Source organism: Elephas maximus, chromosome 4 (assembly GCF_024166365.1).
Source record: "Elephas maximus indicus isolate mEleMax1 chromosome 4, mEleMax1 primary haplotype, whole genome shotgun sequence".
Classification (NCBI taxonomy): domain Eukaryota; kingdom Metazoa; phylum Chordata; class Mammalia; order Proboscidea; family Elephantidae; genus Elephas; species Elephas maximus.
Genome location: NC_064822.1, coordinates 131,116,048 through 131,141,893, shown reverse-complemented (window position 1 = coordinate 131,141,893; position 25,846 = coordinate 131,116,048). Strand labels below are relative to the sequence as shown.

Genomic DNA, 25,846 nt, shown 5'->3' with positions numbered 1-25,846 from the left:
ATTGGCCCAAGCAAGGTAGGACAATTTGAACACCAAAGGCTAATCACTGTAATATACCAAATAAGCAGTCCTTTTCTTTTAGAAAAAAATATTGAAGTATCTATGATGAGATGATATAATTTTGAAGTTTGTTTCAAAATTATCCAGTTGGTTGGGAGGAAAATGAGGGGGAGATGTGTAAGACTGGCATGTACTGATAAATGTGGAATCTGAGTGAGGCATACACACGGTTTCACAATACTACTCTAATTTTATAGATGTTTGAAATTTTTCATTAAAAATGTTAAAAAATAAATAAAGTAAACCACAAACCAAAACAAAAACATCTCCCTTCAGAAGTCCTTCTAAACTGTATAATTCTGGTACAAGTTTTCCTTTAACAACTAGATTCACTTTAATAAAAAATAAGGCAGAAATCAGGAAGGTAAGAACAACATTCTATGATTTTAAGTCAGTAAATGTTACATGATTATTTACAGTGTTTATACTTTAAGGAGCCTTCTGCTATAATTACAATTGTACTATTAATTGTGGATTAAATGGCTGGTTGATGTCCATGCAACAATCCAAACCAGAGTCCCTCCCCTGCCTGCCTTTCCCACAGGGAATATACCAACCAGTGCTGTCAGCTCTCCATCCTAAATCTCCTGAATCTACCCACTTCTCTCCGTCCTCATTGCTACTACCACAACCAATACTCTTCTTTTTCTTGGTAACTGGCTTTTTCTTGGTAATTGGCTTGATACATTAATTTACAATTTAGCCCAAACCAAAGCAAACCACAGAGAATGATGATAAATTCCCCCTCTAAACCACAATAAGTTCTTTCTTTGATGTGTTCCCAAAAGGACTTTTAATGCTGCCTCATGAAATGCGAGCAATAACCTCAATTGTCCAGTTATGTCAATAATGATAAAGAGCCAACTCTAATTCCTCCAACTCAATTTTGCTGGACCATACATCTTCCAGTAGATCCAATAGGCAAGAAGATGAATTTTCCTATTTAAGAGGAAATAAAAGTGAAGAGGGAATTTACTGTCTTCCTGATTATAATTATGGCCCTAACTTTATGGATCCAGTAGAAAATTACCAAAAAATAAATTTCCAGGACATGTTATAAAGATTGACTCTTACTAAAATACTTACAGTTCTCACTGCTGTTCTCCAGCATCACTGTGAAATCAATAAAAATATGTTCAAAAATGTAGTCTAGAACTTTCTGAAAATGTCCTTTTCTGTACAGGTGATAACCAAGAATATACATTATAGTCACCTGAGGAATTTAAGTACACATGCCCTGGCCCCATGTAGAGAATAGGATTTATAAGGGCTGAGAAGGGCATAAGGCCAGGTCATTTTGAAGCTTCCCCATCTAACGTCCACCCTTGATTAAAAACTATTTTGTAATTGAACTTAATTTAAATACTAAATTCTGTCCAGCTATTAACAGCTTTAAATGGGGCTCACTCCCTCTGCTGAAGTGTAGCTTCACAAATTGTGTTTAAACTAGCTTGTCACTAAAAATTGCTGATAAGACTGTGGGGGAACTTTGGTGAGTGGCATCTGGGATCTTAAAAGCTTGCAAGTGGCCATCTAAGATGCATCAATTGGTCGCAATCCACCTGGAGCGAAGGAGCAAAGGAGAATGAAGAACACCAAAGACACAAGGTAAATATTAGCCCAAGAGACAGAAAGGGCCACATAAACCAGGTACTCCATCATCCAGAAAAACTAGATGGTGCCCCACTACCACCAATGACCACCCTGACAGGGAAAAAAACAGAGTCCCTGACGGAGTAGGAGAAAAGTGGGGTGCAGAACTCAAGTTCACATAAAAAGACCAGACTTAACATTCTGACTGAGACTAGAGGAATCCCAGGAGGCGTGAACCCCAAACTCTCTGTTAACTCAGAACTAAAATCATTCCCGAAGACAACCCTTCAGGCAAAGATTAGACTGGACACATAAAATGGTACTCATGAAGAGTATGCTTCTTATTTCAAGTAGATACATGAGACTAAACGGGCAGCTCCTGTCTGGAGACGGGATGAGAAGGCAGAAAAGGATAGGAGCTGGTTGAATGGACTTGAGAAACCCAAGTAGGAGTGTGCTTTCACATTACAGGGATTGCAACAGGGTCACATAACAATATCTATATAAATTTTTGCATGAGAAACTAACTTGAGCTGTAAACTTTCACCTGAAGCACAATAAAAAGACTGTGGGAGGGAAAATGACAACTACTTCAAATCACCCAAGAAACTTTATCCCCTATTTAAAAGACTTGTTATGGAGTGAGGATACACACAGACAGCATAAGCATGTTTTCCGAATAGACCCTCAGAATAATTTGACAAGTATGTATGCACATGAAAAGAACAGGGAGGATTTATGAAATCAGAGCCATTATTTTAGCTTAGAATAGGTCCCTTACTTAAGCCTCCTCTTTCATTATAGCCCCTTTCACACTCTAATCTCTAACCATAATGAACCATTGGTTTACTGAACATATCAACATGCTTTCTCTGGTCTGTCTGGAACTAGTTGCACCTGAACTACCTATTCTCCCCTTTACACTCACCTTCCTTACATTTAGTATCATACTTGCTTATATTATAAACACCTTGACACCAAAGACAGCATCCACGTCTTGCCCACAGTTTGCTCTCCAGTGGAGAACAGTAACTTAGTACATGTTGATGAATGAATGAATGGTCTTACAGTGGTGGTTCATGCCATGAGTTATTCAAAGGTTACAGTATGGTTCAAACCCATCCAGTAGCTCTGTGGGAGAAAAGACCTGGTGATCTGCTCCTGTAAAAATTACAGCCTAGGAAGCCCTATGGGACAATTCTACTCTGTCATATAAAGTGGCTCTGAGTTGGAATCAGCTCAATTTCACACAACAATAAATATTACTCTCTAATGAAATGAAGAGAGTGGCCTCCATTTTATTTTCCCATCTGAGCTTTCTGTCAGAGAGCCCAAAGAACTAAGATCTAAGTTCCCTTTCTACATTAGGAAATGCTCCTGGAAATGCAAGTAAACTAAACAAAGAAACACCAGTGCTTATCACCTTCAGCAGGCTGGTGGTTCTTTTTAATATAATCCTGAAAGGAACGATAAAGGCACATGTGGGTAATCACATCATTTGGGATCATAAATCATCAGTTTTATTATTTCGTGCTCGCCAGGAATCAATTAGCTTCTCACCATTCCGATATAGGGAGAAGGTGAAAGGCTCTTTACATTTAGTCATTTCCTGAAGAAGTTAAAAAAAAAAAAAAAAAAGCTTGCGGAGTACAAACCAACAGTGGCAGACTCCTTATCATGCCTCTCAGATACGCGAGGGCACAATACCCCAGAAGGACTGTTATGGTGTAAGAAGACTTTTGGGGAAATTGAACTGACAGATGGAGTGATGGTGATGCTCCGTGAGCTGTGCTGGCTGCTTGATGGGCAATGCCCACCTGACAGGGTCAATGGCAAGGGGCTATGGCAGTGGTTCTCTACCAGGGCTATTTTGTCCCTCAGGGGACATTCGGCAGTGTCTGGAGACATTTTTGGTTGACACAATTATTGGAGATGCTACTGACATCTAGTGTGTAGAAGTCAGGGAGGTTGCTAAACATCCTACAAAGCATAGGACAATCCCCACAACAAAAAAATTAGTCATATGGTCTCAGAGAACATCTAGCTCAATTGGCATAACACAGTTTATAAAGAAAATGTTCTACATTCTACTTTGGTGAGTGGTGTCTGGAGTCTTAAAGGCTTGTGAGAGACCATCTAAGATACTCCACTGGTCTCACCACATCTGGAGCAAGGGAGAATGAGGAAAACCAAAGATACATGGGAAAGATTAGTCCAAAGGACTAATGGACCACAAGTATCACAGCTTCCACCAGGCTGACTCCAACACAACTAGATGGTGACTGGCTACCACCACTGACTGTTCTGACGGGAATCACAGCAGAAGGTCCTGGACAGACCTGGAGAAAAATGTAGAACAAAATTCTAAATCACACACAAAAAAAAAAACCAGACTTACTGGTCTGACAGAGACTGGAGAAATCCCAAGACTATGGCTCCCAGATGCTCTTATAGCTCAGTAACGAAGTCACTCCTGAGGTTCAACCTTTAGCCAAAGGTTAGACAGGCCCATAAAATAAAAGGAGACTAAATGGGCACACCGGCCCAGGGGCAAGGACTAGAAGGCAGGGAGGGGACAGGAAAGCTGGTAATAGGGAACCCAACGTTGAGAAGGGGAGAGTGTTGACATGTCATGGGGTTGACAAATAATGTCACAAAATAATATATGTATTGTTTAATGAGAAACTAGTTTGCTCTATAAACCTTCATCCAAAGAACAATTTTAAAAAAAGAGAAAAAATATATATTATCTGGTCCAAAATGCCAACAGTGCTGAGGTTGAGAAACCCTGGGCTATGGGAAGAAAGAATAAAACTAAAGGAGTGGTACTATGTGACAGCATAAAGGAGGCCGATATATGTTAAATCACTGATCTCATAAATATTAATTCCAGCACAAGGGTTGGACCAGCAGTGGAGACAGAAAGGCAACGAAATTTATTCTCTGTCTTAATGGATTTATGGTCACAAGCTGGAAGCCCATAGGCAAAATTCACCAGCTGACTTTTCTGAAGTAGTTGCCAGTATTTAAAAATTAGGAGATTTCACACAAAATTCAGGATTTCTACCCCCTCTTGAAAAACAAAAATCTGACCACACTGGGTGTCTGTTACTGCACCATTCCTGCCTCGCAACAACCCCTGCAGAGCTGGGCTAGCTGGTGGCTGCCCACTTCAGGACATGCGCTCTTCAAGCCTCCACAGTCCTCAGTTCTCTGGTTATCTGGCACCAAGCTCAAGTGACTCATTTGAGGTAGCTCACTAGGCCTCAAAGATACATTGGTTTGGAACCCTTGATCTAGCTAGTTAGTGTGGGGTCATGTAGCAGATGATCCTAACTTGAGGTTTGTGAATAGATGGCACAGTTTATGAACCAACCTCCTGAGATGCACAATTATATCTGGATGTGCTAATGTGCATTTTTCCAAGGAGGAAGTTCATAGTTTTCATCAAATTCTCAAAAGAAAGAATGAAAAGAAGGAATGGAGACATTTTTGGTTGACAATTTTGGGAGGGAAGAAGAGAGGGAGAAAAGAATCTAGTGATTCAAAACAGGTTAAGAACAACTGGTTTGTAACAAGCAAGGAACCAAGCACTCCAATTAGATTTTATACGGATTATAGAAAATTAATTTTTATAACAAAAATAGATTTTTCTACACAGAATTTGTATCGTTAGATATATTGGAAACTGTTAAAATTTTCTCAACCACGTAATTAGATCAAGATTTTTGGCAAATAGCCTCAAATGAGAATCCAACTCAGTTGTTACACCATTTGTAATGCCACATGGAGTGTGTGAATTTAATGTCTTAGTTGTAGGACTGGAAAATTAGTCTGACTCTTTGGTTTAATGTCTTACTAGGTAGCTGAGGTCATTCAGCATTATTTAAAATGATAATCATGTGCTGACAATGGACGCCTTAATATGTACACTGAAAATTGCCATGTTTCTAAACCATAGATTTTTATATAGGTTTTTGGCAACCAGATGAGTAATTCCAGCCAGATAAGCATATGAAAACCCCTGACTGATGTTATGTACAATCTGTTAAATTGTTCATATGGTAAAACTTAGAACTGTTGATTGCCTGTCCAACAGCCAGTCACCTCTTCTTCCCTGATGACTGAAGCTCCTATTCAAATTAAATATCCCTGTGCTTCATGGGTTCCTCCCCATTTCTAGGGAGGGAGTTAATTACCTGCGATATGCAGATGACACAACCTTGCTTGCTGGAAGTGAAGAGGATTTGAAGCACTCACTGATGAAGATCAAAGACTACATGTACGACACAACAGGCCACTGCCCAGTCCTGCATCATTCCAATAATTGGTTGCAGATTAGATTTGTGATCCATAGGGCTTTCACTGGCTGATTTTTAGAAGTAGATCGCCAGGCCTTTCTTCTGGCTGTCTTAGTCTGTAAGCTCTGCTGAAATTGTTCAGCATCATAGCAACACCCAAGACTCCACTGACAGGTGAGTGGTGGCTACACATTAGGTATATTTGCCAAGAATCAAACCTGGGTCTCCACATGGAAAATAAGAACTCTAGCACCGCCCTACTTAACAGATTAAGTTTCTTAAAACAATGTGGAGACATCCATTCCAGCATGTTTCATGTAATTGAAATCACTTAAGCACGTGTCCATAGAAAGTATTTTCAAGCAATGGCAGAGGGAGACTAGTTGCCATCAAGTCAGGGGGTTGTAAACCTAAGCTCCATGAGATATATGCTTCAAGAGAGCTTGTAAACCTAGGGAAGAAGCCATCATTAAGAGCTGAGAACTGGACATTATCACCTGGTCAGAAAACTTAGACTTCTTGGACATGGGAGCCTAGTATTTAAGAAAATAGGCTTTGGAGTTAGACAGTGTTGAGTTTCAGCTCTGTCATTATCACAAGGCCATTTTAGTCAAATTAGTTAACCTCTCTAATCCGATTTCCTCATCCCATATTATCTAGGGAATGAAATAGTTCTGATTTTCAAAGAACTGATATAATGAATAAACAAGCTACAGCCCTTTTGGTCAAGATATCATATATGGTTCAAAAAATCTTCATGGCTTCTCTATCTACTTGCACATCTTCCCCAGATAGCTTACCACAGTGGCAGGTGTGGTGGTTCTTGGTGGAAAAGCTCTTTTGTAGAATTCTAGCTTTTTTCTTAAGGTCTGTATACACTGCTAAGACTTTCTTTTAAATTGGCCTTACAAGGTAATGCAAGGGACTCCACCAAATGTCATCATTGGCTCTATGCACCCTTTTTGTCAATATTGTCATATACTGGAAAAGTATTTATTAAGTAACTTATATCAGGAACTATGTTAAATGCTAGAAGTACAATAATAAGCAAGGCAGACAGAATCTTTCCCCCCACAGAGCTTACAGATATAATCATTGGACAAATAATATCTTAATTACAGTTGTGATAAGTCAGTGGAGATGAGGAAGAATGTTGAAGTACATGGAACACATTTCAAAAGATAGAGGTGGGAGGTTGGAAAAAACAGGAAAAATATACATGTGACCTGCCAGTTGGGAAGATGATAGTTTCACAAAGGGATTAAGCATTCCCTTGGCCATGATGGGAAAAACTGAGATGCTTCCAAGACTGGAAGAAGCATCATCAGTAGCCAGCACACTGGTTTCTGCCACAGTTTAGATCCTTTCTGTGTTGGGAGGGAATATGCACAGGGAAGAGATGAAAGCTCATTCAGTATCCCTGCATCCCCCAAGGAACACTCAGGCTCTGGGGGGCAGAGTTTGCAAGCTCCTCAGTCCCTTACAGGTATGACAATAAATAAGGCTGTGACATAAGGGAGCAGCTAGGCAGTAGAGTTGATTCCTCTTCTCTTTGGGAACCAAAGCCTGTCCTCTGTCTTACAACACTAAGTAAGAGTAGGTAATCTTTTTTTTTTTGTACTTTAGATGAAGGTTTACAGAACTAGTTTCTCATTAAACAGTTAGTATACATATTGTTTTATGACATTGGTTAACAACTCCACAACATGTCAACACTCTCCCTTCTCAACCTTGGGCTCCCTATTACCACCTTTCCTCTTCCCTCCTGCCTTCTAGTCCTTGCCCCTGGGCTGGTGTGCCCCTTTAGTCTTGTTTTGTTTTATGGGCCTGTCTAATCTTTGGATGAAGGGTGAGCCTCAGGAGTGACTTCCTTACTAAGCTGAAAGGGTGTCCGGGGGCCATACTCCCAGGGTTTCTCTAGTCTCTGTCAGGCCAGCAAGTCTGCTCTTTCTTTTTGAGTTAGAATTTTGTTCTACATTTTTCTCCAGCTCTGTCTGGGACCTCGTATTGTGATCCCTGTCAGGGCACTCAGTGGTGGTAGCCAGGCACCATCCAGTTGTACTGGGCTCACTGTGGTGGAGGCCATGGTAAATGTGGTCCATTAGTCCTTTGGATTAATCTTTCCCTTGTATCTTTAGTTTTCTTCATTCTTCCTTGCTCCCAAAGGGATGAGATGAGTGGAGTATCTCAGATGGCTGCTCACAGGCTTTTAAGACCCCAAATGCTACTCACCGAAGTAGAATGTAGAACATTTTCTTTATAAACTGTTCTGCCAGTTGAACTACATATTCCCCAAGACCATGGTCCCCACAGCCCTCAGCCCAGTAATTCAGTCCCTCAGGAAGTTTGGATGTGTCTATGGAGCTTCCATGACCTCAGCTTGGATAAGTTGTGCTGGCTTCCCCAGTATTGTGTACTGTCTTACCCCTCACCAAAGTTACCACTTATCTATTGCCTATTTAGTGCTTTTCAATCCCCACCGCTCCCCTCCCTCGTAAGCATAAAATATTGCTTCTTTTTGTGTATAAAACTTTTCAGGAGTTTTTACAGTAATGGTCTCATACCAGGAGTTTTTACAGTAATGGTCTCATACAATATTTGTCCTTTTGTGATTGACTTATTTCACTCAGCATAATGTCCTCCAGATTTATCCATGTTATGAGACACTTCACAGATTCATTGTTGTTCTTCATCGTTGCATAATATTCCATGGTGCGTATGTACCACAGTTTGATGATCCATTCGTCTGTTGATGGGCATCTAAGTTGTTTCCATCTTTTCGCTATTGTGAACAGTGCTGCAATAAACATGGGTGTGCATATGTCTATTCATGTGACAACTCTTCTTCTCGTCTGCCTTTCCCATGAATTTCTTTTTTTTTCCTCATTCTTGTTTGCTTTTCAATTCAACTCTTGGATAGCTCTGAATATTAGAGATTTGAATTCCCTGTAAAGTAGTTCTAGTGTCTTTTTTTCTACTGGGAAGTCATCTGGTGTTTTATTTTGGATGCCTACTGGAACCATCTTTTCTTTTTTTTATGTTTTGGTATTGTCTGCTGTCTTCAGGACATTCAGTAGTTACTTTCTTTGTTTATTGATTGTAGACCTGTTTGTCCCATCCTCCTTTTTTTTCTTTTTAATTTGGTTATGTCTGAGCAGGCAGACTGTGCATTCTTTGTTGTTTATTTGTCATGACACTTTTCACCTCCTTGGCCAATGGGCAGGGCCGGCCACTCAGCTATGGTGCAGCAGGGCAGGTCCAGCTGAAGGGGAGGGTCTGGAATGGGTTGTTTTTGGCACATACTAGGGCCAATAGCGTGGGCCAGGAATCAGTACTGGACAGGTTCCAGTAGGCAGTGCCTGTGCTGCTCGAAGATGTGATGTTCAGTGCACAGTGCAGGTAGGCAGGAAGGAGGGAGGAGTTTGTGATGTGTGGAGCTAATATGGGTATAAGAAAGAGGAGGTAGAGGAGAGAGAAACAGCGGCCAAAAGCAAACAAACAAACAAAAAGAGTGCTAAGGAAGTTTGCCATTGGAGTGGAGAGATGAGAATCCGAGAAACGGAGAAAAACAAAAAGAAAGAAAAAGGAAAATGAAAAAAATAGATAAAAATTTGGAAGAAAAAAAGATGGAAAACTAAAGCCTCCTGTGCCCCCTCCCCCAACCACCACCACCCCAGTGCAGCTGCAAAAACTGGGGAAGCGTCTCCCTGGCAATATAGCCAGGTATTCAGGAGATAGGAAAAGGAGGTAAGTATAGAGAGATGAGAACTGAGAAATGAAGAAAGACAGAAGGAAAAAAGAGTAAAAGAAAGAAAGAAAAAGAAATATCCCCCAGGAATCCCAACTACACGGCTGCGCAGATTGGGGGAGTGGCTCCTAATCCGTACAATGCAGCCCAGCTAGAAGGGGCTCCCAAGCCACAAAAAGAAAAAGAAAACAAACAAAGTAAAACAGAACAAAGCAAAGGAAAACAAAGCAAAAAAAAAAAAAAAAAAAAGCCTCAGGGGGATGCTGCAGGCCGGGGGAGTGGCTCCCAGTTGAGCAGCACTTCAGAGCCTTTCAAGAGGAAGCAAAGATGGCACAGGGAGCAAGGTGTTCAAGGGAAAGGAGGGGGAGGTGGCGAGGGGCACAGAACCAAAAGAAATGGAAAAAAACAACAACAGCAACAGAAAAATGGCACTCAGGTAACCGGTCAGGGTGGGTGCAGTGAATCCAAGCAGCCTCGGGTCAAAACAGTTGCCTCCGGGCCGAGTCTGCAGCCAGTGGGAAGCAGAGGAGGTGGCGGGGCGGGGGGGGGGGGGGGCGGGGAGGAGAAGGATGGGGGTTAGAAAGCATGTATCACTGGTTACCGGGTCCTCTGTCTCCTGCTGGGAACCTCGTGAAGCTGCTTCCCCATACTCCCTGTCCGCTGATCTCCGATGTGAGTGGGGCAAATCCAAGTGGCAGGGGCACTGCACTTCCCATCCCACCAAGCCACCGCTGCCAGCCAGGGAGCACGGAGGTAGAGCAGCAGAGAGAGGATGGGGATGGGAAAGGGTACACCTCTAGTTACTGGGTGCTCTGTCTCCTGCTGGTAGCTCTGTGAAGCTGCTTTCCCGTGCTCCCTTGTCTGCCAGTCTCCAATAGGAGCCCAAGATGCTGCGTTAGCCAATAGGGGACCTCCATGCTTATCTCTCCTCTGGCTCTGTTCTCTGTCAGTTTTTTATTCCATTCGGTGCTTAGCTGAGTTCTTTGTATCTTTATTTGACACTTCAGGATCCAGGACTGATGTTTGCCTCTGTTTTGCTTAGTTTCTTGGGTCTTTGCTGTGGAGGGAGGATGTGGTGCTTCTGTCTATGGTGCCATGTTGGCCAGAAGAGAGGAGTAACTAATCTTGATTGCAAAAAGGCCTTGAGAAGTTGAAATAGGCTCTCAACATGAAAATCTCTCCTGTGGCAAGTGTCACATCTGATTTTGCATGGACTGAAGTTTTATAATAAAATCATGGGAATAAAGTAGCTGTAATTGAGCATTGTAAAAATAATTGCCAAAGGGAGAAAAACTGTCTTTAGACAACAGGTGTGTCTGGCAATTGCTTGGGCTTTGGGCAGCTTTAGGTCTTTGTCCAAAAGTTTATTTTGTGGATAGCTTACCAGGCCCTGACATGGATTAAAAAAAAAAAAAAATCCTAAAATCAGAAAAGCAGGCTGCTGAGATAGTGTGAAAGCTCTGACTTAAAGCTGAATTTTCGACAGGTCTCTGGAGGAGACACGTCCCTCGCTTGCATATTTCTCTTGCAAAGAGGACAGCTGTTGGGCTCATTTCCCTGGATGTTGTGTTTTGACCTTCTGCCTTACATGGGAAGTGTATGAGGCTTCATAAGTCTGTTTAAAATTATGTGTCTTATTGTTGTTCTTTGTTTATTTGCCTTAGAATTCTTGTTTAATTTTTTCTTAAGTTCAGTTTTCTGTGGAAGAGCCTTGAGTCCTTTAACTGTGACAAGTTTCCAGTTGAATTATTACATGTCACAGTTTGCCGTAATTCTTTGATTTTTTTGTCTTTTCTTTGTGATCTATGAGCTTTGTTTAGAAAAATGACTATGACTTGTGACTCCCCAGGGCCAACCTGGAGGTTGGCACATGTAGATGCTCAATATTTAATCAATTAGTAGAATCAATAGCTCTTTATCAAGCACTTATGATGTGCCAGACACCTCCTACGTGCAGGGGTACAGCAATTACGTTAGACAGACAGGGTATCTGCCTTCATAGAGCATATATTCTAGTGGGGAGATTGAGCAATATCAAGTAATCTACAAACTAATAGTTTTAAGTTATAATTAGCTCTAGGAATAAAACAAACAAGGTATTAGATGGAAAATAATTGTCACTATTTTAAGTCATTGCTATCAATTTGGCATATTCATTTTAGTTTTGAGAGCACTGGGAAAGAATATAATAATAGAGTCAAGTGAAAATTTACATTATTATCCTGAAAAAGACAGGTAACCCCATGGAAAATTGGACCAACAATTCACAGAAGGGGAAATCCAAACAACTAGCATAAGAAAGAGATGTTCAGCTTCATTACTAATCAGAGAAAAGCAAATTAAAATAATAAGAAGCCACTTTATCCCATTTGGAATTACAAAAATTAGAAAGTCTGATAATGCCAGGTGTAGGTGAGGGTGTGAGGAAACAGTAAGCTACATGTACTGCTGCTATGAATTAGAACAGAACAGAAATCTGGTATTATTTCATAAAATTAAGTATGTGTATATCCTATACCCCACTCCTGAGATACATCCTGGAGACAATCTCCTATGGATTTATAAGAAGGCCTGTGTGAGAACGTTCACCACTGCATAGTTTGTGGTCCACAGAGTTGGAGGGGTCTGTCACTTGAGAAATGAATACTTAAAAATCAGAGTAATGCCAAGGAATTCTGTGCATCAGTTAGAAGCTGTGAGTGAGATGTGCATATAAACAGCATGGTTGCATGTTTAAAAGAGTGTAGAGTGAAAGAAAAAGTCAGAATATAAGCATCACATGATACAATTCATATATATTTAAAACATACAAAAGACCACACTAACAATATTCCGTAAAACCTGAACATCCAAGGATGTATATGAAATGCATACAGTAGCTGTCATTGCTGTGGGAGTTGAGTGGAAATGGGGATGGGGGCAAGTACAGTAAAGTTAACAAGCAGTAAAATGAGGAGTGTAAACATCAACTTCTAAGTTCCGATAATAAAAACAGAGGGAAAAATCTTCTGAAGAAAAAATGTGAGAGGGATGTGACATCATCAGAAACACCACTCTTGTATAAAGTGAATTTATTTACTCGTTAACACTTTAAGGAGCCCTGGTGGTACAGTGGTTAAGCACTCAGCTGCTAACAGAAAAGCTAGCAGCTAGAACCCATCAGCTGCTCCACAGGAGAAAGATGTGACAGTCTGCTTCCATAAAGATTACAGACTTGGAAACCCTGTGGGGCAGTTCTACTCTGGCCTATAGGGTCACTATGAGTTGGAATCAACTTGAAGGAAATGAGGAACCAGTTTAAATAGCTTGGAGGCACAGTGATAGACTCTCAGTAGCTCAGACAGAGCTCAGTGGTCCAGGGGAGCTTTGTGGATATCGATGCAAGGAAGGGTATACCTATGGGAAGCATGTGACTCTGACCTAGGAATCAGACTTCATAGATAAAGTTATGATTAATTGAAAAGGGACTGAATTATACTTAAAGACTTCTTTAAATATTACTCCGAAATATTATCTTTGAAAACTCTGGCATAAATTCAGTCTTTTTAACAAAGTTAATTTTGGTAAAAACCACCAAAACCAAACCTGCTGCTGTCAGGTCGATTCCAACTCATGATGATGCTATAGGACGGAGTTTCCGAGGAGCACCTGGCAGATTCGAACTGCCAACCCTTTGGTTAGCAGCCATAGCACTTAACCTCTACCCGACCAGGGTAAAGAAAGTGTGAAATTCCAGGTACTAAACCAGTGAGGGGTTGAATTCGTCAGTGATTAAGAGCTCGGCTGCTAACCAAAAGGTTAGCAGTTTGAATCTACCAGGCGCTCCTTGGAAATCCTATGGGGCAGTTCTACTCTGCCCTATAAAGGGTCGCTATAAGTAGGAATCGACTTAACAGCAACAGCTTGGTTTTGGTTTACACGAAATTCAAAGCATTAGCACTGCCTACTGGAAGAATATTTAAATTGCAAATTTAGCTGTACTGACTTCTTTTCCCAGCATTTTATTACTAAAAATTTCAAGCAAACAGTAAAGTTGGAAAAATTGTAGTGTAAATGTCCATATACCTGCTACTTAAATTCTACAGATAGTTTTTTGCTCTATTTCTTTTATCACTATCTACCCATCCATCCATCCATCCATCCCTCTCTTCATCCATCAATCCATCTTCTTTTAAATACATTAAAAAACACAAAGTAAATGAGGAATAACTTTTTTTAAAGAAGCTGTAACTACAAAAAAATAATTCACCAGATCTTCTAATATTTCAAGGGAGCCAGAAATCTAAAACTTGTGTGGAAGTCTCCTACTTTTTTAAATATGTCCAACCAATTGAAAAAATTTTAAAACGCTATGAGAAAAAAAAAAGTTGGCAGGCCAGATTTGGCCCCCAACTTCCAATGTGTTACCTGTCTCCATCACCTTTCTGTTAATAATTACTGCCTACATCCATGCCTACAGCTTCACCTCTACCCCAGCTTCTCTCTCAAGTTCCACATCTCCAGTTCCTCAAGTCACCTTCTGGACATTTTCATCTGAATGTTCAGCTGACATCTCACACTTAACACTGAACTCATCTCTTCCCCAGAAACCACTTCTCCTTCAGACTTCTCTACTTACGTTAATGGAATCACATCTCTTTCTTTCACTGAGATTCAAATGCTCGGGTATTAAAGTAAACATTCATTCTTTTGTTCAACAAATTCTTATTGGTTACCCACAATGTATCAGATATTGTACTAAGCATCACAGGATTGACAAGGCATGTTCTCTGACCCCAAGAAGCTCACAGTCTGTTGGCGGAGACAGCTAATAGAAAGATAATGACAACACAATGTCTTGTGATTCTAAAAGATTTATCACAATGTGATAAATCTTTTAGAAGATATGTAATCACAAGCAGTATGGAGACAGGATCAACCAAGGCATCACAGAATTCACTAATTCATTCAACCAATATTTACTGAATTCCTACAATACTCTAAGCCCTGGGGTTAAAGCCACACATAAAGTATTGGGGATATAGTTTTTAAAAATATAGATAAGGTTCCTGCTGTCACACAAGTTAACTGGGGAGATAGGCAGAGAACAAGAAGGCAAATAAACAAGACAATTTCAGTTAGGGACAAATACTCTCCAGTCTGCAGTTTGTTTATTGCAGAGAGACCCAGCAGAGGGAGCGGGTGGAGTCTGCATCAGCCAGGGGCTGGGGAGAGAACCTTTCTCTCATTAGTGTAAAGGCACTATACACCCTTGCAGTGATCCTGAATCTTACAAACAAAATAAACTGGAGTGATGTAAATACTGTTCTAGATAGGGTGGTCAGGGAAGACCTTGGCATGAGATCGAAAGGATGAGATCCTTTAGAGGGAGAGTTTTTAGGGCAGAATCACTCAGTTGGACAGCTCTGAGGCAGAAACAAACTCAAATGCTTGAGAAACAGAACAAAAGATTGGTGTGGCATGTAAAATGGTACAGCCATTGTGGAAAACAGTCTGGAAGCTCCTCCAAAAATTAAAATCAAACTATCATATGACCCAAGCAATTCCACTCCTAGGTGTATACCCTAAAAAACCAAAACTAAACCCGTCGATTCCAACTCTCTCCTTCTTCCGAACACAAACAGGCACATGCACACCTATGTTCTTTGCAACACTATTCACAACAGTGAACGCTGGTGGAAACAACCCAAAGGCCCATCAATGGAAGAATGGATAAACAAATATGGTACAAACATTCAATGGAATACTACTCAGCCATAAAGAGAAATGAAGTCCTGATGCATGCTTCAGCATGGATGGACTTCAAAGATATGCTGAGTGAAATAAGTCAATCACAAAAGGACAAATACTGTATGATCTCCCTTATATGAGAAGACAAGAATAAGTAAATACATAGAGACAAAAAAAAAAAAAAGCTGGTGTGATAGTGGTTAACAAACAAGAGGTGCCTTGTGTCATGGTAATGAGAGCAAAGGAAAACCCTGGAGACGGAGGTTAAGCAGCTCGTGGAAATGCGCTTTTGTTGTTATTGGCATTTCTTCTGAAAGGATACACAGGAGCTTTCAGTGGTGAGAGGTAACAAAGGTTTCCAAGTTAAGGACACAGCATGTGCAAATACATAGTATTCTGAAAGGTCCCAGCTTACTCCGGAAATGGGAGATCACTGTTCAGTCTAACTACACTGTAGGCATTTTGGGATTGGGGGGTGGCGGTGGGAGGGGTGTGAGTGTTACAAAGTGTGTTAGAAGGAGAATATTTGATCCAGATTGTGGAGAGTTTTAACAGTCTGTAGCCAATGAAATGTCAAAAGTAGAAAGGGGAATAATGTAATCAGAGATTTGCTTTGTTTGGTTTTGGTTATGGCTTTAAAGAAGATAATTCTAATGGTGGCTAGCAGGCCCGTTAGGAGATTGTTATAATAATCTGGAAGAAAATTGGAAAAGATAAAGAAAATTAAAAAGGGTGCCAATATACAAGAGATATTGCCAAAATAAGAAAAACATGACTTGGTGCCTAATTGGATGTGGTAAATGAGAGAAAGGGAGGCTTGAGAGGCCACCTTTGACACCTTCCCTCCTCCTTTCCCTCCCTCACTCATAACAGTCCCCTGTGTTTTCCTTCCCTTGCCTCTCAAGTCTCTCCCCTTCCTTTTCATCCTGTGAACCCTTGCCTAGCCTCCAGATGGTCTCTCTCCTTCTTCCGAACTGATGTAGTACTTTATTTATATCTCCCATAGAACTTCTTACATGGAAACTTACCTTTATCACTTGTATACCTGTCTTATCAACCCTCTTAGATTGTAAGCAACTTGAAGACAGGAGCCAAGTATTACTTATCTTTGGATGATTGAAATAGACATTCTTGGCACATTATGATGAAGGACAGATAGAATAAATTGATAGAAAGTAGCCACATGCTAAATTGTAGCAGGGTGGTTTACCGCATGCTTTTATAAGGGAGGGAGGGAAGGAGGAAGGAAGGAAGGAAGACAAGCTTGGCCAATTTCCAGTTATTCAGAGGATAAACTTCATCTATATATGGCTCAATTGTGAGTTCATTTAAGGTAGTTCGTACATTTTTTAGGTACATGCAGTGAAATGAGTTTCTTTTATATATGGTCTTTTTGACCCTGGGTTTATAATTCTGCTAAAAATGATTGGCTTGGCTACAGTCTTGCAAGGGATTGGTTAGTCTACTATGCAAATAGGGTGTGTAAAACCACCCAATAAGATTAAGTGACCTTGCAGGAATTGGTTGATTATTATGCAAATTGAGTTATTTGCAGTCTACCAGGGGATTGGTCAGTTTGTGGTCTGACTAGGAGAGGTATGCCTTGAAATTGAATATAAGGGCCAATAGGGGTTGAGGGGGGACCTCACTACCATCAAGAAGAGTCTGGAGCAGAGCACATCATTTGGACCCAGAATCACTGTACTGAGAACCTCCTAGATACAGGAGAGAGAGCTATAACACTGAAGACAGCACCAGATGGCAAGAAACGGGGGCATCCACAGCAGAGCCCAGTGGCAGAGAAATGGCCACAGCAGTACAATTGGTAAGAACCAGGAGACCTGCGTGAGGCACCTGCAGTGGGCTTGCTGACCCACAGAGAGAGCTGAGCACCTTCAGGAAGGAGGCTTTCTGGCAGAGTGGGGCACCTCTGGGTACTTGCCGGAGGAGCTAAAGAGCTGTAACCCTTTCCCGAGCATGGTAGAGGCCCAGAGAAGACCCTATCAGCTGGCACAGCCAAGAGAAGGACCACCTGCCTGCAGACATGTCCGAGAGAAAGGCCTGCCTGCAGACGCAGCCAAGAAGCAGCTGAGAGCTGTCTTGGTTGGAAGTCCTGATTGAGGAACTGTATCCTGCCTCTTGAGTTGTATCCTGTTATTTCCAAGTTGATCCTATTCCTGAGTTGTTGCCTGTTATTTCCCTAATAAACCACATAATCGTGAGTATGGTCCGTGAGTTCTGTGTGGCCATTATAACAAACTATCGAACCCAGCAGAGAAGTAGAGAGTGCTGTGGGGGGCAGGGGGGCAGCTAGTGTCAGAAATGGTGAAAAAGTTGGAGAGGGGAGGTATATCTGACATCCACCTCATAGGAATGAGCTTTGTGCTCATCTTGATTTTCATCCCTCCTTTTGAATGTAGACAGGCCATGACGCTAGTAGATTCTAGTACATTTTTCTTATGCCAAGAACACCTAATAATAATGCTCAAAAAATATAACTATTTGCTCCCAAATAATCACAGAAACAAAGATGTAAAATAAAGAGATGAATAAGCCAAAAGGCCTAATTCAGGATTAGGCTACAGGGTCCACCCCCTGTGGCCCCGGCCTCCGAGCATCAGCCCTGAGCTCTCTAACTCTGCCTCCCATCCTGGAGCATTCTTCACTGAGGCACATGGAAGCCATGAGGAATTTATAAGAAGTGCAAGTTATCCCAAATAAGAGAAGTTTATCTTGCAATGTCATTTCTCCTGTTAAGAGCAGAAAGAAAAGCTGTTTTTACCCACTTTGAGGGACATCACTAATCTCAAACTTGGTTGATTGCATGAACAGCCTATAAAGGCCTAGCCATTCCTTTTTATATTTTGGAATAGTTTCAAAGTATATGTGGAAATAATATAGCAATCATGGAGAGCAACATTTCAACATTTTCATACATGTTTCTAGCTTGCATTGTAGCCTTAAGAAAAAAATTCTTTATTAAAAAGGGATAAATGGATAGCAGAGAAATGGAGTAAAGAGTGGAGAGATTGTGTCCTACTCTGACCTCCACCAGCCTATGATGCCTGAACTATGCTCTTGTTGTTATTAAACTGATTTGATTTTCAGTCTGCCCAACTGAAGTGAAAGCTCTAAGATATCCTTTGAAATTCAGGGTTACCTCCTTAAGTGACAGAATACAAAATTCAGGCAATTCCAGCAGAAATGGCCTGAAGCTAATTACCATATTTGTGATGGTGACAAAATGGAATCAACCTAATCTGTGCACTGGTGGACTGTCACTGTGACATGTCCAAAATACAGAAAATCCAAGGAAGCATGAGCCCAGTCACAGCCCTCAAATGTTCACGGGAAAAGAGAAAAAGGTCAAAGGAAAAAAATATGTCTTTAACTTAATTAATATAATTTAACCTTACTTCACTTAAACTTAAATAACTTACTCTGCTATAATGCACCATGATTCAAGTGTTAAGTGTTACGGATAAGAAGCAATGTTGCCTAACGAGATGATCAGGAGACTCAGGTTTGATCTGGGCTTCGGTGTCCTCAACTGTGAAAGAAGAAGGTTGGGCTAGATGTCCTTTAAGTTCTCTTTCAGCTTAAAAATTATATTACTTTATTTTCCAAAGTCACTGTTTTCATAGAATCCCAAAGTAAGAAGTCCTCACCTAGGAATTTCTGTAAGTATGGTGTTATAATGCTGTTTCGCATTCTCATTTCTTAGAAGTAACCAAGGCAATTATCTCAGGAGTCACATGCAGTCCTGGAAGGTCAGGTTGATCTTCATTTTGAGAAGAGACAAGGCCCTTCTATGAGTTAGAGTCTTATTATTTAGAAATAAACTGTCATTTGAGATGATCTAGTTACTCACCTCCTTTGATAGGTGAAACAAATGAAGCCTAGAGAAATTAGGTAATCTGACCAAATTACCCAGCTCACTAATCTCTTGCTTGGTTGGCTGATGCTCTTCCTGAAATTTCATGCTGCTTTCTGGACTATGCAGTATATTTCAGATAAGAGCTAGAAATACTTTCAAGTAGTACTTAAGGAAAGTGGAATAAAAGACATGAAAGTGTTTTGAGCTTAAAGGCAGTTTCTGCTGAAGTGAATGAGAAGTCTCTTACAACAAAGACATGAGAAAGGAAGACTGAAACCCATCCTAGCAGAGCCTAGGAAGTCCTAGCAAATTTCCTCAAAGCACAACATCCCTAAACATAGTCATCAAAACCACCACACTGCCCAGGAGGGTAGGTGGGAGGCAAGAAAGCAAGAGGCTCCATATATATTTTGTTTGTTTTACAACTAGCAAAGAGCTCGGGATAACAGCAACCACCTTCCCTGTGTTCTTAATAAGAATTAAGAAGATTCCCAGTGGAGTACATATAATTTAGAAGAGGTATTTTTTATAGCATAGCCCACAATGTGGAGGTTTAAACCAACAACTGAAATCTATCCTCAGAAAGAAGCCAAAGAAGAAAACTGGCCTTCTCCTATGTCATCAGATTGGGGAGATGGTCACCTGCTTTTGCTGTTACCCATTCTGTAAATGAGTGTGGCCTTGGTGACGCCTCCGTAGATTGTATCACTGCAAGGTCCTGTTACTAAGAGAATGGCAACTTTTCCGTTCTGGACTACTATCAGTTTTACTTATTTGTATACTGAATGCTGCCTTGGCATGGTTTTTTCCTCAGGTGATACATGAACCTGGCTGGCTAGAATAGGAATTCCACCCCCTACTTTCCCAGAACTCTAGGCTTGCCTTCCTAGAAATAAGCTTGAGCTAGGAGAAAAGGGTAAGGCCTTGGAAGTATGGTCACTAATAATCCCAACAGTCCTCATTCAACTCAACTGCGGAATAGAAAGATACTGGGGGGTGGACCAGTTGCTGTTGAATCAATTCTACCTCATGGTGACCCCATGTGTATGTATCACAGTAGAATTATGCCCTATAGGGTTTTCAATGGCTGATTTTTCAGAAGTAGATCACCAAGAATTTCTTCCAAGGCACCTCTGAGTGGTCTAGAACTGCCAATCTTTTGGTTAGCAGTTGAGCACATTAACTGTTAACACCACCCAAGGACTCCACTGGGGGGGTAAACCAAAACCAAACCCATTGCTGTTGAGTCAATTTCAACTCATAGCAACACTGGGGGGTAGGGAGGACTAACTATTATGCTAAACAGTGACACTTACAAGATCTTGGGCAGATGTTACCTACACAGCAAACACAGAAATCTTCTCCCTGAGTGTTCTAGAGGAGGGTCACAGCCAGAATGATGTACCTGGTACCAGATAGGTGATTCCAAGAGCCTCCATCTTTGCAGTCTGGTGAGTCTGGTGGTTATGAATATGCTCCTTTCTCTCTCAACCCAGAAAACTTACGAAAATACAAATGAGTGAGAGTGACTTTATTACATGAATAACTCTGACTATGCCCTATTTTATTTTTAAGTAAGTTATTGGAAAACTTCAGTACTTTATTATTAAAAAATAAATGTCTCATGATATACCTCTCAAGTGAAGCGACAGCTTAGGTCTAGGAAAGAAACTAAAGAACTTCTTCTAATAAAGATGCGTTCCTGAAGATCAAAAGGAAATGAGCCAACTTCAGCTTTTCCAGCACAGGGCTGAGCTGGCCATCCAGACTCTGTTATCTAAGTATCTGTTGCCCATGGTTTTGGAGTTAGAAGACTATGGAGAGGCCCAGAATGAAAATGCACCCTCTGCCTTGTTTCTTCAAGTGTGGCTTGCTGACCAGCAGGACTGGCAATATTGGCCTCACCTGGAAGCTGGTTAGAAATGCAGACTCTTGGGTCTCCCCATAGTCTCCCCAAATCAGAATCTGCATTTTAACAAAATCCTCGGGGACTTGTGTGCACTTTACGGTTTGAGACGCACTACCTCGCAAACTGACAAATTATAGTCTCCACTCAAACATCTCTCCCCACTTATCACAAAATACTTACGTCTGTTTGTCTCTCCTCCCTGCATCAAATATGATAATGGGACGTAAGGCAATCCAGCTGCAGGGGGAATTGGCAAATATCGCAAACGATGCAGTATTTCACGTAATTGGTGGAAATGCCATCGGAGAGCTACTCAAGTCACACACAGAGCGTCAGCAATCGAGGAACTGGCAGAGTTAGACCCCTGGCAGCGTTAGACCCATTAATGTTAACGTTAACGAGCGAAGGGAATGATGACATTACTTCAAAGGAGAAGGATTTGAATATCAAAGAATTAAAAAAAGGCCCTTGGGAAAAATGATGAGGCCCATGAACATCTTTGAAAAAAAATGACCCACTTGATAATAGCGCTGTGAAAGTGAAATGTACAATTTTGTCAAAAGACTACACTCAAAAAAATCAACACTTCATTTAATCCTTAATTATTCTAAGAAGTAGCACATTTTTAAAATTAACACTTACATCACATTACCAAAGATAAAATAAATTTTCATAAGTTTTAATTCATTAGTTCCATTGTTAAAGATAAACGTAGAATCCAAACTTTTTGTCACTATTTATCAGGAACATTCGGTCCCTGTTTTAAGGGCATTTATCTTAAGTGGGCTTTCCCAGAGCCGGTTGTCCTCCAGCAATGAGAACTCACTGACCTCTAATTTTTATTTTTGCATATTCCTTTTTCTTATTCCTTTATGGGGCTTCTTTTTATGACCAATGTGAGATAACTGATTCCAACTTACTCCACAACTCCGTGAAGAATTCTTTTTAATGTCCCATTTCTCAGTCAGATGTTCCAGCCCAAGGGTTATCCATGAGGCTATAGCTAAAGCAGCAGATATTTATTCAGTAATTACCTTATCCACCATGAGGAAGTTCTCCAACTTCTCTCCGTTTTCGCAGGTGACATCACCAACCTCTCTCACAGCTCTGGGCAGGATCTTTTGTACCTCCTGGGCAATCATTCCTACATACAAAACACTCCAACAGGTTTAATCAGGAAAAGGTCTTTCCAAAGAAAATTCTCTAAGGCCTACATCAGAATAGAATACAGACAGCCACTCAGGATATCTTTGGAAATAGATGCTTACCCTTCTAAGCTTTTCCTTTGATCTACAATGCATTTAAGGTAAAGGAGAAATTTTCAGCCAAGAACGAATATAGAATTAAAATAAAGGTGTCTTTTTCTCCACTTTTCTTTTAGGCTCTGAGCCAAGGGGCGAGTAAATACGTTAAAATCTCTGCACACAGGTCCCCGGGTGGCACAAAAGGTGAACTGCTGGACTACTAGGTGAAAGGCTGGCAGATCAAACCCACCCAGAGGCATCTCAGGAGGCCTGGCGGTCTGCTCCTGAAAGGTCATAGCCTTGAAAACTATGTGAAACAGTTCTACTCTGCACACATGGGGTAGTCAAGAGTCGGAACCCACTCGGAGGCAACTGACAACAACAACACAGAAGTAAGGGTGGGACATAGCTCGGGCTCCTTTCTTTTTCTGTAGGCGATTTGTGCCCCAGCATGTTCCTTCTTTCCCGAAATCCCTGGATTGCAGCATAAACACCATTTTGCTCACCCCTTCTCTGACCTAGAGCCATCTACCCTTCCACTTTCTCCGTGCCAGGAGCAACGCTACTCTTCAAACAGTTGTAGCTTCCATCTGCCCATGCACACTCCGTCCAAGAGAAAGAGGGCTCCAGTGAAAAAAAGTATATATTCAAAATACTCCAGAAGTACTTTGGGGTGAGGGAGTAGAGGTGGAGGAATTAAGGAAAGATGACACAGGAATTCCTTAACCATTCCTTTTCCAGTGATCATGGATTTCACAAAGGACAAGATAGACCACCAGGTGTTGTCAAATGCCATAGCACACAGCTTCAAAATAAAGGAGAAATTAAAATTTCAATAGTTGACAATACAAAATCAAGAGGGAAATTAGTCTGTGTACCTGTTTGATGGACAGTGTTTATTCCCATGGCAGATGCAAATTCAGGTTTGTAGTCGTATTCAACAATCCTCATTTGGGCGATTCTTTTCAGCTGTTCATTTGTGTCAACCTAATTTAATTAAAGAAGAGCAGATTTCATAGGCTTAGATATTTGCTAATCAAATCAATGCCCAGAGTGACCTAGAGGAATTAGGAATGTTGACAGTTGGACCATCCTTCTCTCTTGTTCGCACTGTTTTAAAAGAAATGTATTTTTTTCTCCTGAAAGGAGCCTCAGTTTCAAGGTCCACTAACTAACAAACTGAGCCAGAGTCTTTGTGTCCAAATGACAGGACAAAAGCTCCATTACTTGCTACTCTTGCCTCACTTCTCTCCTCTGAGAAAGGAAGTTGCTCACTCTGGAAAGAAACAATTGTTGTTCAAGATTGCAAGATATCATTTCCAAATGAACACACCAGTTCACAGGCAAAACTTAACTTTGCAAATTGAAAACGCAATGCTTCCTTCAGATAACGGTCTTTGGGTTATGGATATATACCATTAAATTGCTTTTGTACATTTTGCTGGGGAAACTTTGTTTAAGATGACAGATTGCAAGCTAGGATTAGTCAGCTGCTGGTTCTTCAGAACTCAGACCTCCTCCTCTTACAAAATCTCCCTCCCAGAGACCACACCAGTCAGTGATGGCGTCCTCTTCTGAGCTTACTGCTCTTAATGGGCTGTTAAAGGCATTCCCAACTGTCACTGTAGATTCCTCAAAAACACTTCACTGGGTCACAGCAAAATGATTAAAATAAACGCAATCCATTGAATTTTTCTTAAAATGAAATCTATTTTATTCAAGGATTCTCCTTTGAGTTTGAGGATTTTAAAAATTATTTTTATGAGATGATGGTAAAAGCAGAAGATCAATTTTTTTTTTTTAATGACCACATTTGACAAGGAAAAAGTTGGCAGCCCTATGTTGGTCCCAATTTTTCTTTTGGAACATAACTGGATTATAGAACCAGTGGTCTCTTGGCAATTAAAAATATACTGCCTGGGCATTCATCCATATGTTAGAGCAACCAAAACTACTTTTTCTTTTTAAACCCTGTCTTGGCCCATAACTCCTCCCTTAACCCACCCTGTGTGAGATGAGGGTGAAGCTCCTCCACTGTTATTAAGGACTTTCAATCTTCCCTAGTTTGGCTGGTTGTGAAAAATTGTGGCTTGGCACTTAACTGGCCAAATAGAATAGTTTTACTTCACATAATTTTGAGCTTAATGCAGTCAAAGGTTATCAAAAGCTTGGTTTAATTCAGTCATTCACTGTTTTATTCAGTTAACATTTACCAATTACCTTCAATATTCCATGCACTACACTAAGTGTTGGGGATACAAAAATGATTGCCCTTTAAAAGTTTATGGGCTGTTTTGACTTCATGTACTTGGATGGGAGAAACTCTATTTTGTATATTCATTCAAAGAATGTGTTAGTAGTGTTTCCATCTTAGTTACATGTGATGTACTGTGTAAGCCTGGACAACTTTAAATTCATGTGTTTGCACTGGAGAATCTGTGTAGGGTTTTCTTAGGCAAAGAATATATTACGAACATTCGCATTCTTGTTACACATGTACTTTGACTCGACGGCAGCGGGCTTGGTTTTTTTGGTTTTTCCTCAAAGCAGCATGTCTTGACCTCCAAGAATAAGAAGGGTCCCTCCTGTTTATGTGCTCATAGCACCTGCTTTTTACTGTCATAGCATTAATCACAATTATAACCAGACACCTACTTGTGTCACCTTTATCATCTTCCCCATAACCAATATCTAACACAGTTCCTAGCATGTAGTAGGTGCTCAACTAATGTTTCTTAAATAAAGTAATAACTTTAAAATAGGAAGCAGTAGGGAAAGATGTGGGGTAGGGTGGCAGGTGTGAAGGTTGGGACATGTCTGTCAATTTGTCGTACTGTGGAGGCTTGCATGTTCCTGCGATGCTGAAAGCTATGCCACCGGTATTCAAACACCAGCAGGGTCACCCATGGCAGACAGGTTTCAGCTGAGCTTACAGACTAACACAGACTAGGAAGAAGGACCCAGCAGTCTCCTTCTCAAAAGATTTAGCCAGCGAAAACCTTATGAATAGCAGCAGAACATTGTTTGATATAGTGCTGGAAGATAAGCTCCTTGGGTTGGAAGGCACTCAAAATGCGACTGTGGAAGACCTCCCTCCTCAAAGTAGAGTTGACCTTAATGACATGGATGGAGTCAAGCTTTTGGAACCTTCATTTGCTGATGTGGCATGACTCAAAATGAGAAGAAACAGCTGCAAGCATCCATTAATAATCAGAACCTGGAATGTACAAAGTATAAATCTACGAAAATTGGAAGTCATCAAAAATGAAATGGAATGCATACACATTGATATCCCAGGCATTGGTGAGCTGAAGTAGACTGGTCCTGGCCATTGTGAATCAGATAATCATATGGGCTACTATACCAGGAACAACAACTTGAAGA

At 40.8% G+C, this 25,846-nt stretch overlaps 1 protein-coding gene across 1 annotated transcript in view; it reads right to left on the bottom strand.

The window, feature by feature from the left end:
- MYRFL (myelin regulatory factor like) overlaps positions 1-25,846 on the bottom strand; it is a 136,160-nt gene that overhangs the window by 30,727 nt on the left and 79,587 nt on the right. The window contains exons 11-12 of the mRNA XM_049884964.1: positions 23,341-23,449; positions 22,253-22,362 (exon numbers count right to left, since the gene is read on the bottom strand). Coding sequence (XP_049740921.1) covers positions 22,253-22,362; positions 23,341-23,449 — 219 coding nt within the window. The remainder of the gene's footprint in view (positions 1-22,252; positions 22,363-23,340; positions 23,450-25,846) is intronic.